Source organism: Mya arenaria, chromosome 10, assembly GCF_026914265.1.
Source record: "Mya arenaria isolate MELC-2E11 chromosome 10, ASM2691426v1".
In the NCBI taxonomy this organism is placed as follows: Eukaryota; Metazoa; Mollusca; class Bivalvia; order Myida; family Myidae; genus Mya; species Mya arenaria.
The window spans coordinates 20,473,663-20,493,379 of record NC_069131.1 but is presented as its reverse complement, the minus strand read 5'-3'; the positions used below and the strand labels follow the sequence as shown (position 1 = coordinate 20,493,379).

The following is a 19,717-nucleotide window of genomic DNA, read 5'->3' as shown; positions in this document are numbered from 1 at the left end:
CGCTTCATAGTACAAGGTATTACGTTTCAACGATTTTATAAATACACGTTACCCTAAAAAATAATTTACTTATTGATGTTATGTTTGTGAGTTCCGTTTAATATGTTATCACATGTAGGAAATTTGCCTTTATTTGATACAACAATTCAAACACATGTTATTTAATATGAGTACCAGAACAAAATTTTATTTCAAGTTTATCAGCCCAAATTTGGAACACATATCAGTCAGTGATAAACTCGAATGTATGTTACGCTCGAAATATTTCAATAATATGACAAAACACTGGCGATAACGGATAATTAATCTAAGCCACTAAAAAACTATTTGTGGCTCGAAATTAAATTGCACGTTGCTAAATATACATATGCACATTTCTAGCACACCGGATAGGCATTTCCGGTGACGTCAGCCGTGCTGGAAAATCCCATCTGGCATCCCCCCATGCCAGATGAGTCACGCGCTGTGACGTAATACTTTTTATTTCTTTTATTAAATACTTTAAGTAACCATAATTATGAGATGTCAATAGATGAGTTTCATAAACATTAGCTTTGCAAAAATATATCTTCACAACAAATCGAAATAACCCTTCAAAGACTTGATATCGAAGCTACTTATTGACGTTGACAGTGAATAAAAATTACTGCGCGTCATGACATCAGTAAACATTATCGCACGCGCTTTTTGGTGAAATGTACAAAAATGAGCTGTTTTATGCAGTTTCTTCACAAAAAAATAATTAAGGTATGCTAGAAAAAATATCTATCATGCGTATCCGTTCCGGATAGAAAAATCCGACCCTCGGGCACGCTGCGTAGCCGGTAACTCGGCAAGCCCCGTTACCAGGCAACGCAGGTGCCCTCGGGTCGGATTTTTCTATCCGGAACGGGAACACATGACAGATATTATTAGTAAAACATAAACTTTCTTTAATGACTTCGTCATCGAAAGGCCAGACGATTAAAATGCTTTACAAAACTGTGATATACGAGTATAGGTTTACTTAAAACTATTGTACTTTCAAGGAATATTTTCCAAATCTCAGTTTATCAAACTGATAAACGCCTCTCAAATCTTACGTGCAGGTGTTCATATATTACAGTGAAATATTGTACGTTCCGAATTTTAGATTGTTGCAGATAATTCAAATTTATTTAATCGTTTTTCCGCATCTTTTTTATTTTGAAATAAATCTCAAATCTAAAGTTTACGTTTTGATGTTGGAGTGAGGTATCATTTTAATATGCCCCCACCCAATCGGAAACCTAAGCATATATTGCCATTTCAACGTAATACAAGCATATGCTGCGAAGTCTAACAATATGCGATCAATGCTCTTAAATAGTATTTTTGGGGGAATTCTAGACATTTTTAATCCCACAAATTATACAATTTTTGGAAAAATAAATATTTGTAGAGTCTCGCGCTAGTGTCTTATACACTGGTTTTCTTCTGTACTCTATGTCCCCACTAAATTGTAGTTGTCGCACAAACTATGAGGTTATCATGTACTCAAATCGGTTACTGTAGTAATGGCAGATAGTAGTTTTTTTGCCGTGGCTTTTAAAAGCTGTTTGTAGCGAAGTAGAAATGGGATGGCATGCATCTGGCGCATTGTGAGGTATAGGGCGAGCAAGTTAAAACTAGTATATTATTATTAAATACCCATCATTAATGACTACTTATTTTGATAAAAAGCTACTGCACAGTACACAACACCATACATTTATTTTATTTATTAATCTTTTGTTCAATTTTCTATTTTGTTGTAGGCCCGGGCCGGGCCACCGATGCCTCCATGTAGCTACGCCTATGCACGTGGTTCTTTGCCCGTGTACACGTGAACACTGTCAAGCTCAAGAATGGGGTGTTTAACAAGAACAGTAAGTGCATTAAAATATTAACTACTGCGTCAAAATGGTGGTCAGTTGTTCAAATAATTAAAAACAGTCGAAAACAAACATATACCCATACAAAATTGTAAATATGTATATATTGTTCTTCCGAAAACACAAAAAATAGCTAGATTTGGATTTTTAAATACGATTTGCACTTGAAACACTGACAGAAAGTTATGAATAAAACAATTTCAACACAATGCAATACAAAGCAGCTAAGTCAGACAGAACAATAAGAATATCATATCAGATTTTGCGAATTTTCCGGGGCGTTCACATCATCACGTGATAAGTGGGCACGCGTCGTTTGGCGTCATCATGTCGAACACTTCGTCAAGTGATTGCGTCAGATATGTTCTCTAAATAAAAGAAAGACACAACCTTATTAAAAACGAATTAGCGCTGATCAAGGTTATGTTTCGTTAGAAGATTGTATACGCCGATTTTAGGACAAAATTGCCACTGAAAGATTATAAAAAATACCAATTAATTATACTGAGTGATAGTTGGATGAAATGCATTTAAATCTTAATAATTAAGAATGAACCCATCTTAATAAAACCTCATTGGCTGACACATTATCAGCTCAAAATCTGACGCAGGGTTTATAGGATAAATGACAGTGGACGGACCTTCAAACACCAGCGAAAGTTAAAATTCTTACGCTTAGTACTTTATGATTGCCTATCTGCAATTTGTCTGTAAACATAGACGTTTATTGCATCTCTTCTTGTATTGTACACCTGATAAAAAAATCGTTGCAAAAGTTGAAATAAAAAACACAACAAAATTTAAGCGACGAGAATGAAAGCGCAGTTCTATTCTATGTGTCAATATCGGTGTATTTAGTTGATTCATTTGGTCAAACATAGAAACACATTCCGTGTCCGTCAGTCAGTTGACACTGCTATATCTCAAGAAGTATTCAAGCTTTGTTAATTAAACCTGATGTGTTGATTGAGGGCGAATAGTACATTATTCATATCGTACTATTTGTGTTTTTGACAAGACTTCTGGTACTTATGGAAACGAATAAAGAGAGAGAAAAGATATAAAAACGTATAAAAACTACATGTTTGAAACGAAGAACGGAAGTCACAACGTAACATGTGCCATGCATGTCTTTTTATTGTTTAGAAAACAAAAAATGTGGTTGCTGTGGCAACTTTATAGTGAACAAAAGTGAAAATACCACCTCTTCACAGAATCTTGGCATAATTTGAAACAAATAAAAATTACATTCTTCGAAGTAAGTAAGTATATAAACAGGTGCTTAATTCCCTTTTTGTCAGATAAAAAGTGTGGTGCTAAGGCAAATAACAGTCTGTTTACTTAATACCGCATTTGCTCAATAAGTATGCTAACAAGGTTAATAGGTTGTTTTTTATATTTCATTTTTATAAGGTTAATACAAGGACAAAAAAATATGACATAAAGTTCATTGGATTGCCCAATTGACGACATATTTATACCACTGTTGAATCTAAACGTTATTTTATTATTGGTTTACAGCTTGTGAAGTCAACTTCTCCAGTAATCATCATGGATAATAGTTACTCTTGGTCACAGTGTTTAATGTAATGGAATCCAGATCAAATATCCTTATCTGACGAATAACTCTAATAACAAAAGTGTAATGCACCTTTTGAATTACAGAAAAGCTAGTTGCCTTATCGTTTCTATTTGAAAAACAAAAACAAATATTTGTCAATTAACACCACAGGCTTGCTTTATTTTAAATAAAATTTCGTTCATGTTTAGTTCGACGTTGAATTGCCCTTTACACAGGCCATATATTCAGTTTCAACGAATTTTATTCAATACATTTGTGTTGGAGAATATCTGCACAAAACATGTTTGTCCTTGAGCCATCGTCAACCGATATGTTGACCTACAATGCCGTGTATTTATTAATTATTAAGGGCATGTCACTGTGCAAGAGTTAAAACCATTTTATTTTTATTTAGAATTTAGGTTCATGTCACTGAGCAGAAACTATTTAATTTTATTTAGTGTGGAGGGTCCGGATTCAGCATGCATTATGAAAAACATCATTTGCTGCGTGTGCATGGGTAATACGGAGTTGAGAGTACTTCCTGAGTATGCTTTGTTTTAAGCTGTTTAATCAATATTACTTGTGACTTCGTAGTGATTACATCTGTTTTAAAAAATACATTTGCAATTTTGAAAGCACGAAATGAATTATTATGTTTCGATATTTATTTGAATATCTTTCTTAATTGAAGACATCAAGAAATCCAAATTCATTTTTGATGTGGACCATGTTAATACAAATACAGATATATATTGTTGTCAATTATTTCCGAAGAAAAGCAAATGCTTTTTTGAGTGAAAATTTAAAATGAATTTCTTCAAAGAACCTTGCTTGCTCCTTATCACACCAAAACATTTTGCAATGGATGTATGTTTTTCTCTTGAACATTGTTGTTCATTAAAACTAAAGAATGAACGTTTGAATTTCTTTAATGTTAGTTCTTCATCATCCTATTTTTCTCTGTGTTAGTGCCTTAATGGATATTTTTCATTGTCATTTAGATATCATTTGTCCATCTGTTATGCTTATGTTCTAATCTCACCGAAGTTTATTTCATCCGTGATTCTCACTGTAGTTTCAGTTGTATGACTCTAACGGACTGTTCAATGCTGATATAAATGTTGATAATAAACATTGTTAAAGAAAACGAATATTCATTTTATTCATAAAAACGCAATACTAAGAAAACAATACCAGTAAGTCAAATGAGATCACCCAATTCATGTTCTAGGATATCGTACACAGTTTTGATTTTGTATCAGTTTGGCCACTAGGTTTCCGCCTTTCTTCTTGGGTCTGTTTTGACGCCTGGAAAAGATTGGTAAGAAATTATGCTTAATACTAGTAATCCCAAACGAACTTTTATTTAACCAAACTGGCAAAGTTATTGTCAGATTCATTTCCGTTCATTTAGTGTAATATGTTTAGCCTAGAAAAAAAACTGAGGCTAGAATTAAATTCATTTGTACAAACAATGTAACTATTATATACCGTTAACTACGAACAGAAACAACAGCGTTGTACAATATCGCTAGACAGTAAATCTACGAACGATAATTGGACAACAATCAGACAGTATAATGTTCATGTCACTGTTTCGCTTTATATAAAACATCTTATCAATTTGAAAACCATATATTCGAATGTCAATACAATGTATTCTGAGGATTGGAAGCAATACATTTGCATGTGCTTCTTTTTTAGCTTAACTTTAAACCATTTTGCGTTCATCCATCTAAAAGAATATCAGCACCATTGCACCAACCTCTGCTCCTCGGACCTCTACATTTTCCTTCCGTTGCTGTTTAAACCTTTCTATTTCTTCTTGCTGTTTATTAGTTTTAGCAAGCAGTTCCAGCCTCTCTCTTTCCAACGATTCCTCCTTCTGTTTGTGTTCATTTTCAAGTTCACGCATTCTTCTGTCAAACTCATTGTCTTTTTGTTCGGTTGTCTGTTTAAGATCACTCCTCAGCGGATCCATCTCACTTTGATTTCTCTAAAACGTTATGGATATAATCCAGTGTTTGAATAATTTATTCCAAAATTATCAAACTGAAATTTACCTTCCATAATAAAAATAAACTAAGTGCCATAACTCCATATATGATGTGGGTACTTCAAATATTCATAAGCATGATTTTGAAATTATAAAATTTTATAATGTTTAGCCTAGAAAAAAACTGTGGCTAGAATTAAATTAATTTGTACAAACAAGGTAACTATACCGTAAACAATGAACAGAAACAACAGCGTTGTACAATATCGCTAGACGGAACGATAATTGGACAACAATCGGACAGTACAATGTTCATGTTACTGTTTCGCTTGATGTAAAACTTTCATCTTACCAATTTGAAAAACATCCTCTTTTCGAATGGCAACATTATGTACTCTGAGGATTGGAAGCAATACATTTGCATGTGCTACCTTGTTTAGCTTAACTTTAAACCATTTTGCGTTCATCCATCTAAAAGTATATCAACAACATTGCACCAACCTCTGTTCCTCGGGCATCTACACTCTCCTCACGTTGCTGTTTGAACCTTTCTATTTCTTCTTGCAGTTTATTAGTTTTAGCAAGCAGTTCCAGTCTCTCTCTTTCCAACGCTTCTTCCGTCTGTTTGTGTTTATTTTCAATTTCACGAATCCTTTTGTCAAACTCATTGTCTTTGTGTTTGTTTTTCTGTTTAAGGTCATTCTTCAACCGATCCATCTCACTTTGATTTCTCTAAAACGGTATGGAAATTGTCCTGTTTTTTGAACAAACAATTCCAAAATATACCGTTCAATAATGAAACCTGATTTTATAAGTGAAATAACGTATATATGATATACCTATTTCAAATAATCTTAATAATGATTTTAAAATTGTTCAAGTTGTCTATATATGTATCTTATATGATTACTTTAACGTTAAGACAAATCACCCTCTCTCTCTCTCTCTCTCTCTCTCTCTCTCTCTCTCTCTCTCTCCCTCTCTCTCTCTCTCGCTCTCTCTCTCTCTCTCGCGCTCTTTCTCTCTCTCTCTCTCTCTCTCTCTCTCTCTCTCATGAAGAATCCATACCCTTTGATAGAACTCATGGATATCCTGTGCGTCCAAAGATTGCACTCCGGCGTCTCTTCTCATAAAAGTTCCTTGAAGTGTTCTGTAAAGCTGCCTATTGTTGTTTATACGATCACCGTTAACATCGATACATATCACAACGGAGTACCGTCCTGTTCTATACCCATCTGAAAACATCCAGGTTAAGATGCTGTGACAAATAACAGTTGTAAATAAATATTACATTGATGACTTTACAGCATGTAATTGATCAACACTTGCTTAAATGGCTCCAAACACAAAACGAAGCGTCCTCATATGTATATATGATTTACCCGCTAGATCTCCTTTCTGATTTGTTACCGGTATGAAGACGACGGAGTAGTCGTTTGGAAATATGTTCGGCTTTATATCTTTGATTGCTTCATCAATTTGTAGTCTAAGACGATCCTCTTTTGATTGGGTTATTTCGTAGCCGGTCACATGGCCTAGGGATAGTAAAATTCATATATCCTTATTCAAAACAGCTCACATAAGTCCAAGTCCCTAAAAAATGTTTAGTCTATGAGAAAATCTTTTAAACGAACCAATGAAAACTGGTGATTTCACTAATTTCCCGTTGTTTAATGTAGTTCAAAAGCGATCCTTTACTGTTTTCTGTAAAGCCTGGTAGGTGTATTAAGAGGTTCAAACCCCTATCAAAAGTTTCAAAGCTTACCGTCGACCGCAATTCAAAAGTATATTTCGTGTTAACGTTTACCTGCATTATTGACGCCTGCGAAAAGCGTTCCATGTGCATGGCTGTTCACAAACGCTGACACATATTTCGCCACACTGGCACGGAAGTCAATGTCGATAAACCCTTGACCATCTTTAAACTCTGTGCCACGATCCTCTGTCCCTATGTGCTCTCCAATCCTTATAAAGAAAACATTCACAGATTTTGTAAAATCGTCGATGCAGTTATAACATCATCGGGATGAGGCCGATGCAATTATAGCATAGGCCTCGTGCCAATACGACTGACATGAGGACAAATAACAGAGCCAATGTCAAATCACTTTTGTATTGACAATTGTATTAAATATCTTCATGCACTGAAGGCTGTAATTTAATAAAGCTGTCAGTCTTCTTCAGAGACTGCATGAAAACGTTGCTCTCCAGAATTTGATTCCGTCACTTGGTGGGGCACAACCACAGACTCATCTTTAAGACTTGAAAGTAATTTTCTTCGGTTTCATTCATGTATTCCATGGTTAATAATCATTAGCTAGCAGCTCTATCATTTCCTCGCCAGACGACATTCTTCCGCATTTATCCGAGTGAATGTAAACACTTGTATATTAAAACGTACACAGCGGTTACATACAACTAAATCGTGTTTTTTTCTGTATACGCTAAAACTATGAATTAGTTTCGTGCTCAAACTGCCGACGAACGTTTTAATACTGACTTTGAAAAAAATGGTTGCTGTTTCTTAACTTCCGGCTGCGAAACTATATCGTTTTTTTACCCTGTTTAATAAACCAATCGAATTCTTAAAAATGCGGGCTTTATATTCTATATCACTTTTCGACGCGGGGCTGCTAACTGATATAGATATTGACACTGTTATAGATGGGGCCTTAGTATTATTGGAGGAGGCAAATGCTGTGTTTAAGTGCTAATAATTAATAGTTATTTAATAACATTTGATATACGTCATCGTCGGAATGACGTTGAATACCCACAATCGACCATTCTTTTACTGATCAATTGACTTTAACCAAATTGATCCCATAATAATTGGTATCTGATATTGGCATTACATGTGATTGTTTATACATGTATGCGCTCGTTCTAAAATTCATTCTTTGAAGCATGCATACTTAACACAAACTGCCAGCTTTGAAGGACCGTGTGTCTGTTGTTTCTGCTGTCGATGATTGGAGACTATCGGAACCATGTTGCTTCAAGTTTGTTCAGCTGTTGTTTCAAGTATTTGTTTGATTATATTTGATTTGCCCTCCAAAATACATATCAGTTCCAATTTATATGTACAAAACACCAACGAACCTTCAAGAAGTAGTCAGAAGGTCATGTCGTACAAAGTTTACATGTCTGAATATCGATTTTAGGCACTGAATAACGCACCATCATATATCAAGCAGACATTTGTTTGAGCGTACCAACTACAATTTAAGTTAAAAGTTTGGTTTAAACAATTGCTACTCTATATTAAAAATGTGTACCTGAAACTCGACGGGAATTGTGAAGAAGGTTGAGACTGCGCCGGCAGTCGCTGATTCTGACCCCATCTTCTGTTCCTTTTTCGATTTCTGCCCATTTTTCATCCACTTCCATGAAAACCCCCAGAAGATAATATTTTAATACATCCCAGTTAAACCCGTTTGCTATGCTTGTTCTGTTTCAGATTAATAATGTAGTTCCGACAGAGTGCACATACATGGCGTTCACATTTTTAAATCTTTTGTTCAGGTGTACAATAGACACTTCGACACTAATTATATTTCATTTCAATGAGAGTTATCTTGATCAATGTTAAAGGTAATTTGAAGAATAATACTTCATAGATTGATAGTAATACATGTTTTTGTTCCAATACAATTCACAATGAATGTGCCAATTGCACCAATAACAAAGGTTGGTTTAAAACGTTTCAAGTTTTAGGATTAAATAATTTAAGTATACTTAGTAACAAAAAGTGCATTGTATATTCAAAACTATGAATGAAACAGCATATTGAAATACAGAATTCTTACAGAACCATATTTAAGAATAGGGCATTATGATACAATTACAGGTATTTAGTCTTATGTTAAGAAAATTAGTACATTATTGCATACTCATTAAGGCGACTATAAATTAATTGCTAGATTTTCACCCCCGCTCATCACCTCTTTTATCCGCCGCTACTCAAATGTTATTGATTTGATAAAAATGTTGAATTTGGGTTTATATTTGCGCATCGGTTCAGTACTGCCCGGGAACTGTGTTTATTCATATCAACTGGTGTCGATGTAAACATTCACCTGTGAAAAAGGATAATTGTTACAGTGGTGTTCGTGGTTCGCCTAAAAACTCATGTGAATGATCCCTTATGCATTAAGAAAGAGCATGAATACATATTCAAAGGTTAAAGGGACTGTACCCCAGACTGGCACCTAAAAAAGTTGTTTTCTGTAATGATTCTCAGGACAATTATTTAATCAAATATTTTATTCTTTGATATAAATATTTTAAAATAAATACCAAAATGTAAAAAAAAATCGATTCGGAGATCGGGTTCGAACCGCTGTCGCCAAAGTTGCAGTTCATTGTTGTATCCACTGTGCTACGAGAGCTTACCATAAACAGTTGAAATATTTAAGCTATATACCTAACTTGGTAATATCACGTGATAACAACGACCAGCCATTCACGCATAAGAAATGAAATTTACTAGGTAGACATACCTAGTAATCTTTTTTAATGTAAAAACACGAAAAAAAAAATGCGATTAATAAATTAATTGTAAACAATGTGGTACTTCAGTTAGTTTCAATGCATTGTACACATCGATACCAAGTATATGTCAGTTTTCGACAATTTTCTTTTTTCTTCGATATTTCATCATACGGAGTACAGCCTCTTTAAAGTCATCTTAGAAAAAATGTAATGTTACTCCTCGCCCCAATTTAAACGAGAATTTGAATGAAAATCTAGCAATTAATTTATATTGGCCTAAAACACTCATTTGATATTTGATCGAATTCAAGTATATCAAGTCAGACGTAAACACTAAATATTCAATTATTTACGTATAAGCTGTGAACTACGAACTGCATTGGGTTGTATACATAATATATGACACCGTATGACCTAGGTGTTATAGGCGTTCACCTGTACATATTGATAATAATATGTATTTAATGTTACAAAAATATAAATTGAAAACTCATTTGATCATTTATTGTATTTAAACTATTTAATACAATAACTTATCCTTAGCATTACAAACAAACATAGCACTAAAGTAAATTTATATCACATATAGTCAGCTGTTTTGTAAATTTATACACATTAGATTATGACTGTATTTCAATCTTGAAAAGTAAGAAAAATCTAATTAAACAAGGCAGATAAAGATTCAACCATAGATCAAACTAAATAAATTCTAGCATTATTTTTCTTTTAAAAAGTGAAGATTTTGAAAGAACATTTTCACCATAAGTTAAAAATTATTTCTCAAATTTAAATATAAATATATGGATGAATATACGCCTTCGCTATCTTCATTTATAATGAAACGTTGTTATCGATCCAAGTATCATAATGTCGACCCTTGTCATTGTTCACACATCTGAATTAAGACAAAGTCATCGCTAGTTGCAAAAGGATATTTGGTCAGATAATGCTCGAGTTTAGTATGCATTTGTTTATACATGTAGACTAAGTCTTTAAATTGTTTTTATAGTCCGCATAAAGCGGATCCTAGCATTTGAAAATACAAGTTGAAAAGATGAATATCAGTCTCAATTCCTCGATAATTAAAACAACTACCATTTTAATCAAACGCTTTAAATTAGACACACGTTACTAATGTTAACAATTTAATTTCGGTTTGAGGTTTGCCTATACCACGTTTAAGGTTACACTAAACTAATTTACCCTGTGGTTGATCAGAAACAAACAATTACACTCACTATATAGAATATATATAAGAAACGCAATATATTATAAGCTTAACAAAATATCAATCATGACAGTATCGGCATGACGGTAGATTGCAAAAATTTGAAAACAACGATGTCATAATTTAGCCTAGAATGGAAAAATAGTTTTTCTATGATCGCTACTGACATAAGAAACGATCTTACACTGAAATCAACAAACCTTCTATAACCAGTGCTTTCTTTCTCTATTTTATTTTGTAGATAATCCAGTAAATACTATTGATACATTTTTTACAATATAGTATTTACAACGATCAAATATAATTACCCCCAACCCTCCACAACCGAACCCACCCCTCAACCCTACTCCTATACACCGCACCGCACCGCACCACACAACACCGCACTCCAACCAACCGCACCACACCGAACCGCACCGCAACACACCTCACACCACCCCACCCTACCCCAGGCCACCGCACCACACCATACCGCAACCCACAACGCCCCATTCCTGACCACCCCACCCCACCACCAACCCAACCCAACCCACACAACCCCTGCACAATGTACCTCACCGCACCTCACCACATCACATCACATCACACCACACCACACCACACCACACCACACCACACTTGACTTGACTTGACATGGATTGACTTGGCTTAACTTGGTTTGAAATGACTTGACTTGATTTTACCTGATTTTTCTGTACTTTACTTTGCTTTTTCTAACTTAAGTATATTAAAAGTCGAGCTAGCGAAGCGAAAGAGAATATAACGGATAGCATACTTGTTCAGACCATGTATATGCATTCTAAATAAGATTGAAAAGAGTTTTAATGTCAGTGATGAACACTTACTACACACTTCTCGTCACCATGCATTTTTAGCACGTTTCAGGTTGGTCAATTTTCTAAAACGTTGTTGGCGTACGATGCTTACATGTATCTACGCCTATACACGTTGTCCTATGTACATATACTGTACGGCGCGAGCATTAAGAATTAAACAAGAACAGTAGTTACATGCGCAATATTAACTACAACGTACGCATGGTGCGCTAAGGTTAAAATAGGTTCATAGGGGATATTTGTTTATTTCAGTGTAAAAGCGTATTTTTATTTTACGAGTGTCATAGCCACGAGTAAAATTATAGTTTTTCTATTAGTGAAATCAAATACGTTTTTACACTGTTCATTTATGCTTAATTTCTGTGTTTTATAGTATTTTAATTTTTGAAAAGGGTGTTATTTACGCCACTACCCGTGGGACGCGCCTCACGCAAAATTATACTATTTATAGCTGGTGGCTGTCATTTTTTTATTTCCTGTTTGTTGAGAAAAAGCTCTCTGATATTGTTTTTTAGTTTATTATTCGCTCGTTTTCAGTGCAAAGATTTTATGAACAAATATCAATGAAGTTTTATTAGTGCATCTCTGTTCCAAAAAATAACGAAAACAGTTTTATTTTAAGCGGGGCATAATTACATAACATGAAAGAAAACTAATTATTGATTTAAGGATTTTTTTTTATTACAGAAAATACATATATGTATAACATCATTCGTCTAAATAATTGTTTTTGAAATCTAAACCAAAACCTAATATTCATTTGAATTAGTATTCTGTTAAAATGGTACATGGTTGTTTGAAATACGATATGCATAAAATAGGTCGATATATTGACATAGCGCTTAGAAATAAAACAGAATGATGTAACAAAATTTCTACACAATGCAGAACAAAACAATACAGCAGTCAGACAGAACAATGATGACATCACATCAGATTTGAGCCAATGGAATGAGCCAGAGGACGATACACGTACATTACAGTTCATCACGTATCCTGCTTTTGGCGCCATTAAGTAAATCACAAACTGATTGCAGACGAGAATTTGCGAGAGCCTTCACCTCGTCACGTGATAAGTAGGTACGCGAGTCGTTTGGTGTCATTAGGTGGAAAACTTCGTCAGGTGTTGGTTTCAGATCTGTTTTCTGAATACAGGCAAAACAATCATTATTCAAGTAAACTGTAAGAGTTTCCTTTTGTTTGTATAGTTCTGTCTATTGAGTTCATGTTCTTTTCTGCATAACTCAAGTACAGTGTATCAAATCGCCACCTTAGTGCAAGAACTCAATATCTGCTTCTATTTTTATATGCAGTTATCACGTTATTGCAATAAGATGACGAAATACAGTATATTTGACGATACTAACACGAGGTTTAATTTAAGGAACAAATTGCAGGGTTAATGTCATTATCGGGGTATGAAAGCAATTGGGCTGGTCAAAGTGTGTGGAGTCCGAAGGACTCCACGCGTACTTTGACAAGCCCTGCAAAAAAGGCAGCCCTGCCAAAAGGAAGTTTAGGTGTAAGTATACCGAATATATCACTTAAGAAAATGATATTTGTCTGCTTTAGGACTCGGACTGCACAAGCTCGTATAATCAACTATTAGAAATTCAGAATTAATAGGCACTGGACACACACACACATACACATTGCCTCAGATTGAATATTTATTTAGTAACACAAACTATTGAGTAACTGTAAAATGAACTCTATACTAACATGTCCATGCGCATCCTCATAGAAGTGCCGGAACAGGTCCTGGTGAAGTTGGTCCGCGTCTCGCATCAACAGCAGCAGCAGACGCCGCAAGGTGCTGGGTACAAGTGCTCGATCACTCAGGTGCTATAAGGACACTTAATCGATTGGAATTTGCTTTATACCTACTCTTTTGACTTTGATTGTAGCAAAAGTTGTCTTGTACTAGCTGCTATAATGATAAATTGAAATTTGGAGACTCAACATACAAAGTTATTTCTTGAAAGTAATTTGCGCTGTGCCCATGAAAGCTTAATTTGTTGAGATGTTTTTGTCTTATTCCCACAAATGAACAGCTTGTGGACGCTGCAATCTCTCTTATGTTTGAAATACAAGAAAATCAATATGTTTTGCGCTGAATAATATGTGCGTCATACCCGTTCGCCTTCACTGTAAGTCCAAATAAATGGAACATCTGCCAGAGAAAGTTTCTTCTTTTCCCCTTCTGTAGCCTCAGACTGATCCGTTTTCTCTTTCCTCTCCTTTTTCCGTCGTTTCCCCTTTGTCGCCTCTTCTTCACAGTCCAGTGATTCAAATGCCTGGGATGGGGCGAACTGCACAGTGTACGAAATGCCTCGACCGAACGATCGCACTTGGTGGAGGTAACCTTTGGGGAAATTCATGAAAAGCTGATTGGTTTGTTTAATAAAATTAAACGGTAGTGTATAAAAGGTCTGGCAAGGCGATAATCTTTCTTAAGTACATTACAAACCAACGTTTGAAATTGGACACATCTGGGCCGTTTTTATAAAACTTAGTGAGTATTTGTTCAATAAGTTGAAAGTATTCACCAAGTTTTGGTAAGGTTTTGGTCCTCCCGAATCGTATCAGCTTTAAAATTAAGCCGTGCGCCTGTCAAAAAGACCTATCATTCACATCAAGATATTGTGACGTCATTTAAATCAATGTATAATACCTGCTGGAACATAGATGCAATCTCCCTGCCAAAGAGTAGACCAGACCCAGGGGGTCTTGGCGATCTGCGAGTGCTTGTAAGCGTTGATCATATCCATGTCCATTGGGGAGTGGCCAGACCCGGAATTAGGATACTGAATAATATTAAAACCATCGTATTAGCTTGTCACAATGATGCGTTTTAGTACATGTATTATACTACAGGATAGAGAAAGGTGGGGCGTCTAACAACTTCACACGTGCTTTATGTGTGCTCTGTAGAAGGGTCGAATGGGGATTTTAGGTGTAGAAAATATGGCAGTTATTGAAGAACGAAGAAAACATATGATGTTTATGAACTAGTTAATTACGCTAATTAAACAATGATCAGCTGTTGGGATTGAACGTAGAGTTGGTAAGAGTGGTAAGTGACACTGTTATGAGATTGTTAGTATGTGTGTGCACAAATTAAAGGGTAATGCGACTCTGTTGCAACAAACCATTTATTTTGTGTGTGTACGTACCAACATTACTTTAGGTATTTAGTGGTCTACATTTTATTATGTAAACTACCTTTTAACTGGAATATTTACCGCTTTACTTGAATAAAATAATATGGCTTACAGCTGATTTACTGAAAAAATGTATGAGAAAACTTTGCTTATCTAAAATGTTGACCACTTATAACAAAAACGAGGCGACATATAAGTTATTCTTCAAAACTATCATTTATTAGCTTCACGGCAATGAAACTGAAACTGCTATTAGTTGAGTCATCTGATCAACAATATACGCGGGTATGCAAAAAGTGTAGACTACGCTTGTGATGGTAACAGGTTTCTTAATTTGTATAAATTATTTCCCATGAACTTTATATCGTTTGATTTAAACCAGTGACCCATTCCGTGAATCCGAATAATCGGCCCGACGGTGGAATTCTTTAGACTTGTTTCATACCCTATACAGGCTAAATGTAAAAATATAATCAAAGCTGCGTACGGTCGGCTCGAAGTTGAATACGCTTTGGTGTTTGCTGTCTATGAGTATGAAGTCTTTGCGTCCATCCAGTACACAGTGGATGTTGTGGTCCCCGTGCGAGTGGAGGAGGGATGCGGTGCCGCCGGAACTCATCCAAAGTTCAGCCTCGGTGAGCCTCTCCTTGAACGTTCCGCATGACACCGCTTCTGGTAACTGAGGAACATGTATACATTTTGTCATTAAATGTGACTACTGTATGATCCATAGTTTAAAAAACAAAATCGTTGATACTGAAAGGAAGACCGGTAATGCGCTTCCAATATAAACTACCGTTCTCAACATTCCAACTTTTGTCAAAAGTCTTTGTTAAATGTTAAAACTGAAATAATGTCCCGTTAATTCGAAAGACTGTTACCATAATTTTGAGCAAAATACCACAACTATTCCATACCGGCAGTTCGGCTCTCATATCCTCGTGGACTGTTGAGGCGAGATACCAGTTTTCGTACATGTAGTCTAGAAGAAACTTTCGGAGGAGCATTCGCCGGCGCGTTCTATGTGGAGCTCTGTTCATCACCTCTTTCTTGACGGTAATTGTCATGTTCAACTTGCCGTATCTGCAGTATCAAACATTTGTTTGTAAGTATCCAAAGCCGGAACTACCACACAAAATAATGTGAACGAACGAATGCCATTGTAATATTTACGAGAAACGCGTCTTGTTAATCAATCTAATCTCACCGACATTCTGAGGCAGGTAACAAAACTGTTGCTAAAACCTTTATATTATACCTTCAAAAATATATATCAATGCACGTTTATTTTAAGTTCTCCTCTGTGTCCAGAACGAGAGAACAGTCTATCTCTATTTATTTCATAACTGTTGAATTGTCGTCGAAATTATTGTATGACTTTAATATTAAATACGAAACCCGGAAACAAATCAGCGATTTCTGATGCTGTATCACCGAGTAACCTAGTGCGCACGCGTTGATGAACTTCCTAAATATTATGCGAGAAGAAATCGGACGCTCGTGTTCGAGTTCAAATGCTTTTGTGAAGAATAGTACACATGTATTGTTATCTTGTTTTTTTAAAATGTTGTTAAGGTATACAATAAAAGAATTACTATGTAAGCTGCTGGATATATGAGATTGTGCTACTTCTCGATCCCGCGCGACGTGGACTTCACGCGTGCGACGAGAAGTGATACAAACGTACAGATCTGGCCCCAATTTCTCGAAACTTCTTAAGCTTAACAGGCTTAAGTAGCTTATTTCAATTAGCCAAAATACATACTTAAAATTGATTTTGAAAAATGAAAATCGGTGAATTATCATACAGATTGCGAAATTGTGATTATCATACAGATAATTCCTATATAACGTCTAAAAAATCTTTTAAAGGTAAATAAAACGCACATTATAGAAACACATAAATAGAGAACTTAGCTTAAACCTGTTATAAGAGACTGAAGACGTTTAGAGAAATCGGGACTAGGCCCCAATTTCTCAAAACTTCTTAAGCTTAACAGGCTTAAGTCGCTTATTTCAATTAGCCCAAATACATACTAATAATGGATTTTGATAAATGAAAAATGTTTTTTTTTTCTAATTCGCATACATATTTTCTTATATGATTTATAAAAACTCTTGAAGAAGTAAATATAACGCATATTACAGGACAACAGAAATAGTGAGTTTAGGTTAATCCTGTTATAAGGGACTTAAGAAGTTTCGAGAAATTGGGGCCAGCTGATCAAGAAATGTCCTTTATATCATGTTTCTTTCGTCAGTTTCACAACAATTGTGTAAAAATCATAAAGATATATATCATACTATTTTACATTTCGTTAGACAAATAGGAAAAACGGCATTCTAAAGACATAATGAAATCTTTTTTGCTCACTTCCTAGATAAGTAGAACTATTTGACCATGTTGAGTATAGATAAAAAAGTATCCGTATGTAAAAAAATAATAAAAACACATTCTACTATATTTTGTTAAACTGAGGTGGGAGAAAAAGCATCTACCGTCACCGCTCGTGTAAGATAGGTTCATCCCAACCCCTTGCGCAGTGTTTTGCGGGAACTCGGTAAATCTCGCAGAACACCATACGCCCGAGTTTGGACGAAGCTATTTAACACTCTCGGCCATGGAAAATACTTATAATCTTATTTTCCCTACTTCTCTTTCAAGTAATTATCCTCTTCCCATAGTTCCGTGACGGGTTCATGTTTTAGCACGCTCCGCAGCACGACGGGTCTAACGTTTTTCACGTAACGCATGTAGAACGTGGGTGCCGTTAGCGGTTCCTTCTCCTCTCTGACTTTACCTTCGGGTTTCCGTTGCCATCCTAGTGATAATAAGGGAAGCACGTTGCCGTCAGTCGCAAAATATGGACGTAACGTAACGAGTATATATCGAGGGGTGAAAGCGAAAAGGTTCTATTTGCTTCTTTTTTTAATGTCACTTAGAACCTTTTCGCTGTCACCCCTCGACATATAGCCAGTAGATGTCTTCTTATAGGTGTTTATTTACATTATTGTAATATGAACCTTCTAATGTTTCAGTAAACATACAAGGGAGACTGTAAGAGAGACATGGCCCAAAACGAAATAATAAATGAAGACAGTGTAAGCGTAATGCACCAGTCAATTGTAACCACGCCCCCTCCAGGTCCGGAGAATAGCGAGGACAAGTCCGGGATAACTTTCCGCACTGCAAAAACGAACTGCTGGTCAAATCCTCGCCAAATGCCCCAGCACCCCGGGGATTCAGGTTAGACCCTTTTCCCGCTTTTTTGGCGCAAAGACAAAACCACCGAATATAACCGGCACTGCAGGGCCTCCTGGAAGGTAAGGTAAAAACACGGCCCCTTTCCCCGGCTATCCCCGGTATAATCTCGGACCTGGGGCGTGGTTACAATTGACTGGTGCATAATGGTGCGCCCAAACAGACGATAAACGCGAGACACACAATATCACAGGGCAAATAGTCAGACTATAAGAACGTTCACGTTATTCGTACACGTAAAAGATTGTAAGTTATACACAGAGTCTCTAAATTCGTGACATTTTTTGAATGGAGACCTACCTAGTGGTCTGAGATGTCCCTCGGGGATCCCTGTAATAGTCTGGATGTTCACAGGAGGGAAAACAACGTCTGTCTTGAGATCCTTCACAAAACTCGTCTTTGCCGAAACAACGGTTAACAATACAGCCGCTATTACAGCGTACAAGGTAACTATGTAGCTGACATCCATTTTGTTTCCGAACGTCTTAGCGTTCACAAAATATTACGTAACTTCTTTTCTTTTTTATCTAAAAGGCTTTAATAAACTCCAATGGCTTTATAATGTATTTTCGCTGTTTCTCTTAAAAGGTTGTTTTTTCCTTTACAATCCAAGAAATAACTAATTCGCTAGAAATAGTTAAATAATTAAAACTTAGAAGGTATTCCTGTCCCTAATATTTTACTTTATGCATATTTAAAACATTTCTTCACCAATATCTAAATTCACGTAAGTTTATATACTGAAATGTAACATCCACGCAAAAGTGTTATACGTGTACCATGCACATGATGAAAGCCCTTGATAAAATAAGAGTGGACAAAAGAAGGCATTGATCCGATGAAAGGTTTCATGCAACAGCTTGGACATTCAGGCATTTGCGGACTAAAGGCGGGGAAATCAATCACTCACATGTGTTACGTGGCCCAAAGACACTCGGTAAAACTTCTCTACCTGGGTGAATTATCAATATTAGAAATAAAATCGATTTCGTTGACTCTTTTGGTTAAATTGTTTTTACATGTGTTACGTGGCCGAAAGATGCTAGATTAAACTTCTTTACCTAGCTGAATTATCAATATTAGGAATAAAATCGATTTCATTGCCGCTTTTGGTTGAGTTGGTTTTATCATCCTTATCATTTAGAACTATCGTTTAAAAACTATTCATGAAGAAAAAGAAGTTCAAGTTCTCTGTTTTATCATAATTCTAAGGCTTTGTTAATTATTAGATACAGCCGAAACCCGTTGGCTCGAACTCTCTGGGCTAGAATTCTTCGTTTG

The 19,717-nt window shown here is 35.6% G+C and overlaps 2 protein-coding genes across 3 annotated transcripts; both read right to left on the bottom strand.

Annotated features, from left to right (window-relative positions):
* Nucleotides 1–1,760: 1,760 nt before the first annotated feature.
* Nucleotides 1,761–8,994, bottom strand: LOC128206920 (uncharacterized protein DDB_G0290301-like). 2 transcript variants are annotated; one of them, XM_052909661.1, is made up of 8 exons: nt 8,731–8,994; nt 7,260–7,417; nt 6,835–6,987; nt 6,521–6,687; nt 5,954–6,184; nt 5,222–5,452; nt 4,651–4,764; nt 1,761–2,260 (listed from the first exon to the last, which is right to left on the bottom strand). In XM_052909661.1, the coding sequence occupies exons 1-7, from the start codon at nt 8,823–8,825 to the stop codon at nt 4,684–4,686; spliced, it is 1,116 nt and encodes a 371-aa protein (XP_052765621.1). In that variant the 5' UTR covers nt 8,826–8,994; the 3' UTR covers nt 1,761–2,260; nt 4,651–4,683. The 2 variants fall into 2 exon arrangements, with proteins under 2 accessions (XP_052765621.1, XP_052765622.1); XM_052909662.1 differs by lacking the exon at nt 1,761–2,260 and having other exon boundaries at nt 4,599–4,764.
* A 3,655-nt stretch (nt 8,995–12,649) lies between these two features.
* LOC128206246 (uncharacterized) lies at nt 12,650–19,244 on the bottom strand. Its single transcript, XM_052908591.1, has 8 exons — nt 18,737–19,244; nt 17,828–17,996; nt 16,092–16,257; nt 15,662–15,853; nt 14,685–14,817; nt 14,146–14,375; nt 13,733–13,855; nt 12,650–13,155 (listed from the first exon to the last, which is right to left on the bottom strand). The coding sequence occupies exons 1-8, from the start codon at nt 18,903–18,905 to the stop codon at nt 12,988–12,990; spliced, it is 1,350 nt and encodes a 449-aa protein (XP_052764551.1). The 5' UTR covers nt 18,906–19,244; the 3' UTR covers nt 12,650–12,987.
* Nucleotides 19,245–19,717: the final 473 nt, after the last annotated feature.

Coding starts and splice junctions, on each gene's coding strand:
- LOC128206920 (XM_052909661.1), bottom strand. CDS start 8,825: ATGGGCAGAAATCGAAAAAGGAACAGAAGATGGGGTCAGAATCAGCGA. Junction 6,988..7,259: donor CGCAGGCGTCAATAATGCAG/GTAAACGTTAAC, acceptor TACTATCCCTAG/GCCATGTGACCGGCTACGAA. Junction 5,453..5,953: donor TAGATGCCCGAGGAACAGAG/GTTGGTGCAATG, acceptor ATAACGTTTTAG/AGAAATCAAAGTGAGATGGA.
- LOC128206246 (XM_052908591.1), bottom strand. CDS start 18,905: ATGGATGTCAGCTACATAGTTACCTTGTACGCTGTAATAGCGGCTGTA. Junction 17,997..18,736: donor GGGACATCTCAGACCACTAG/GTAGGTCTCCAT, acceptor TATTATCACTAG/GATGGCAACGGAAACCCGAA. Junction 14,818..15,661: donor TATTCAACTTCGAGCCGACC/GTACGCAGCTTT, acceptor AATATTATTCAG/TATCCTAATTCCGGGTCTGG.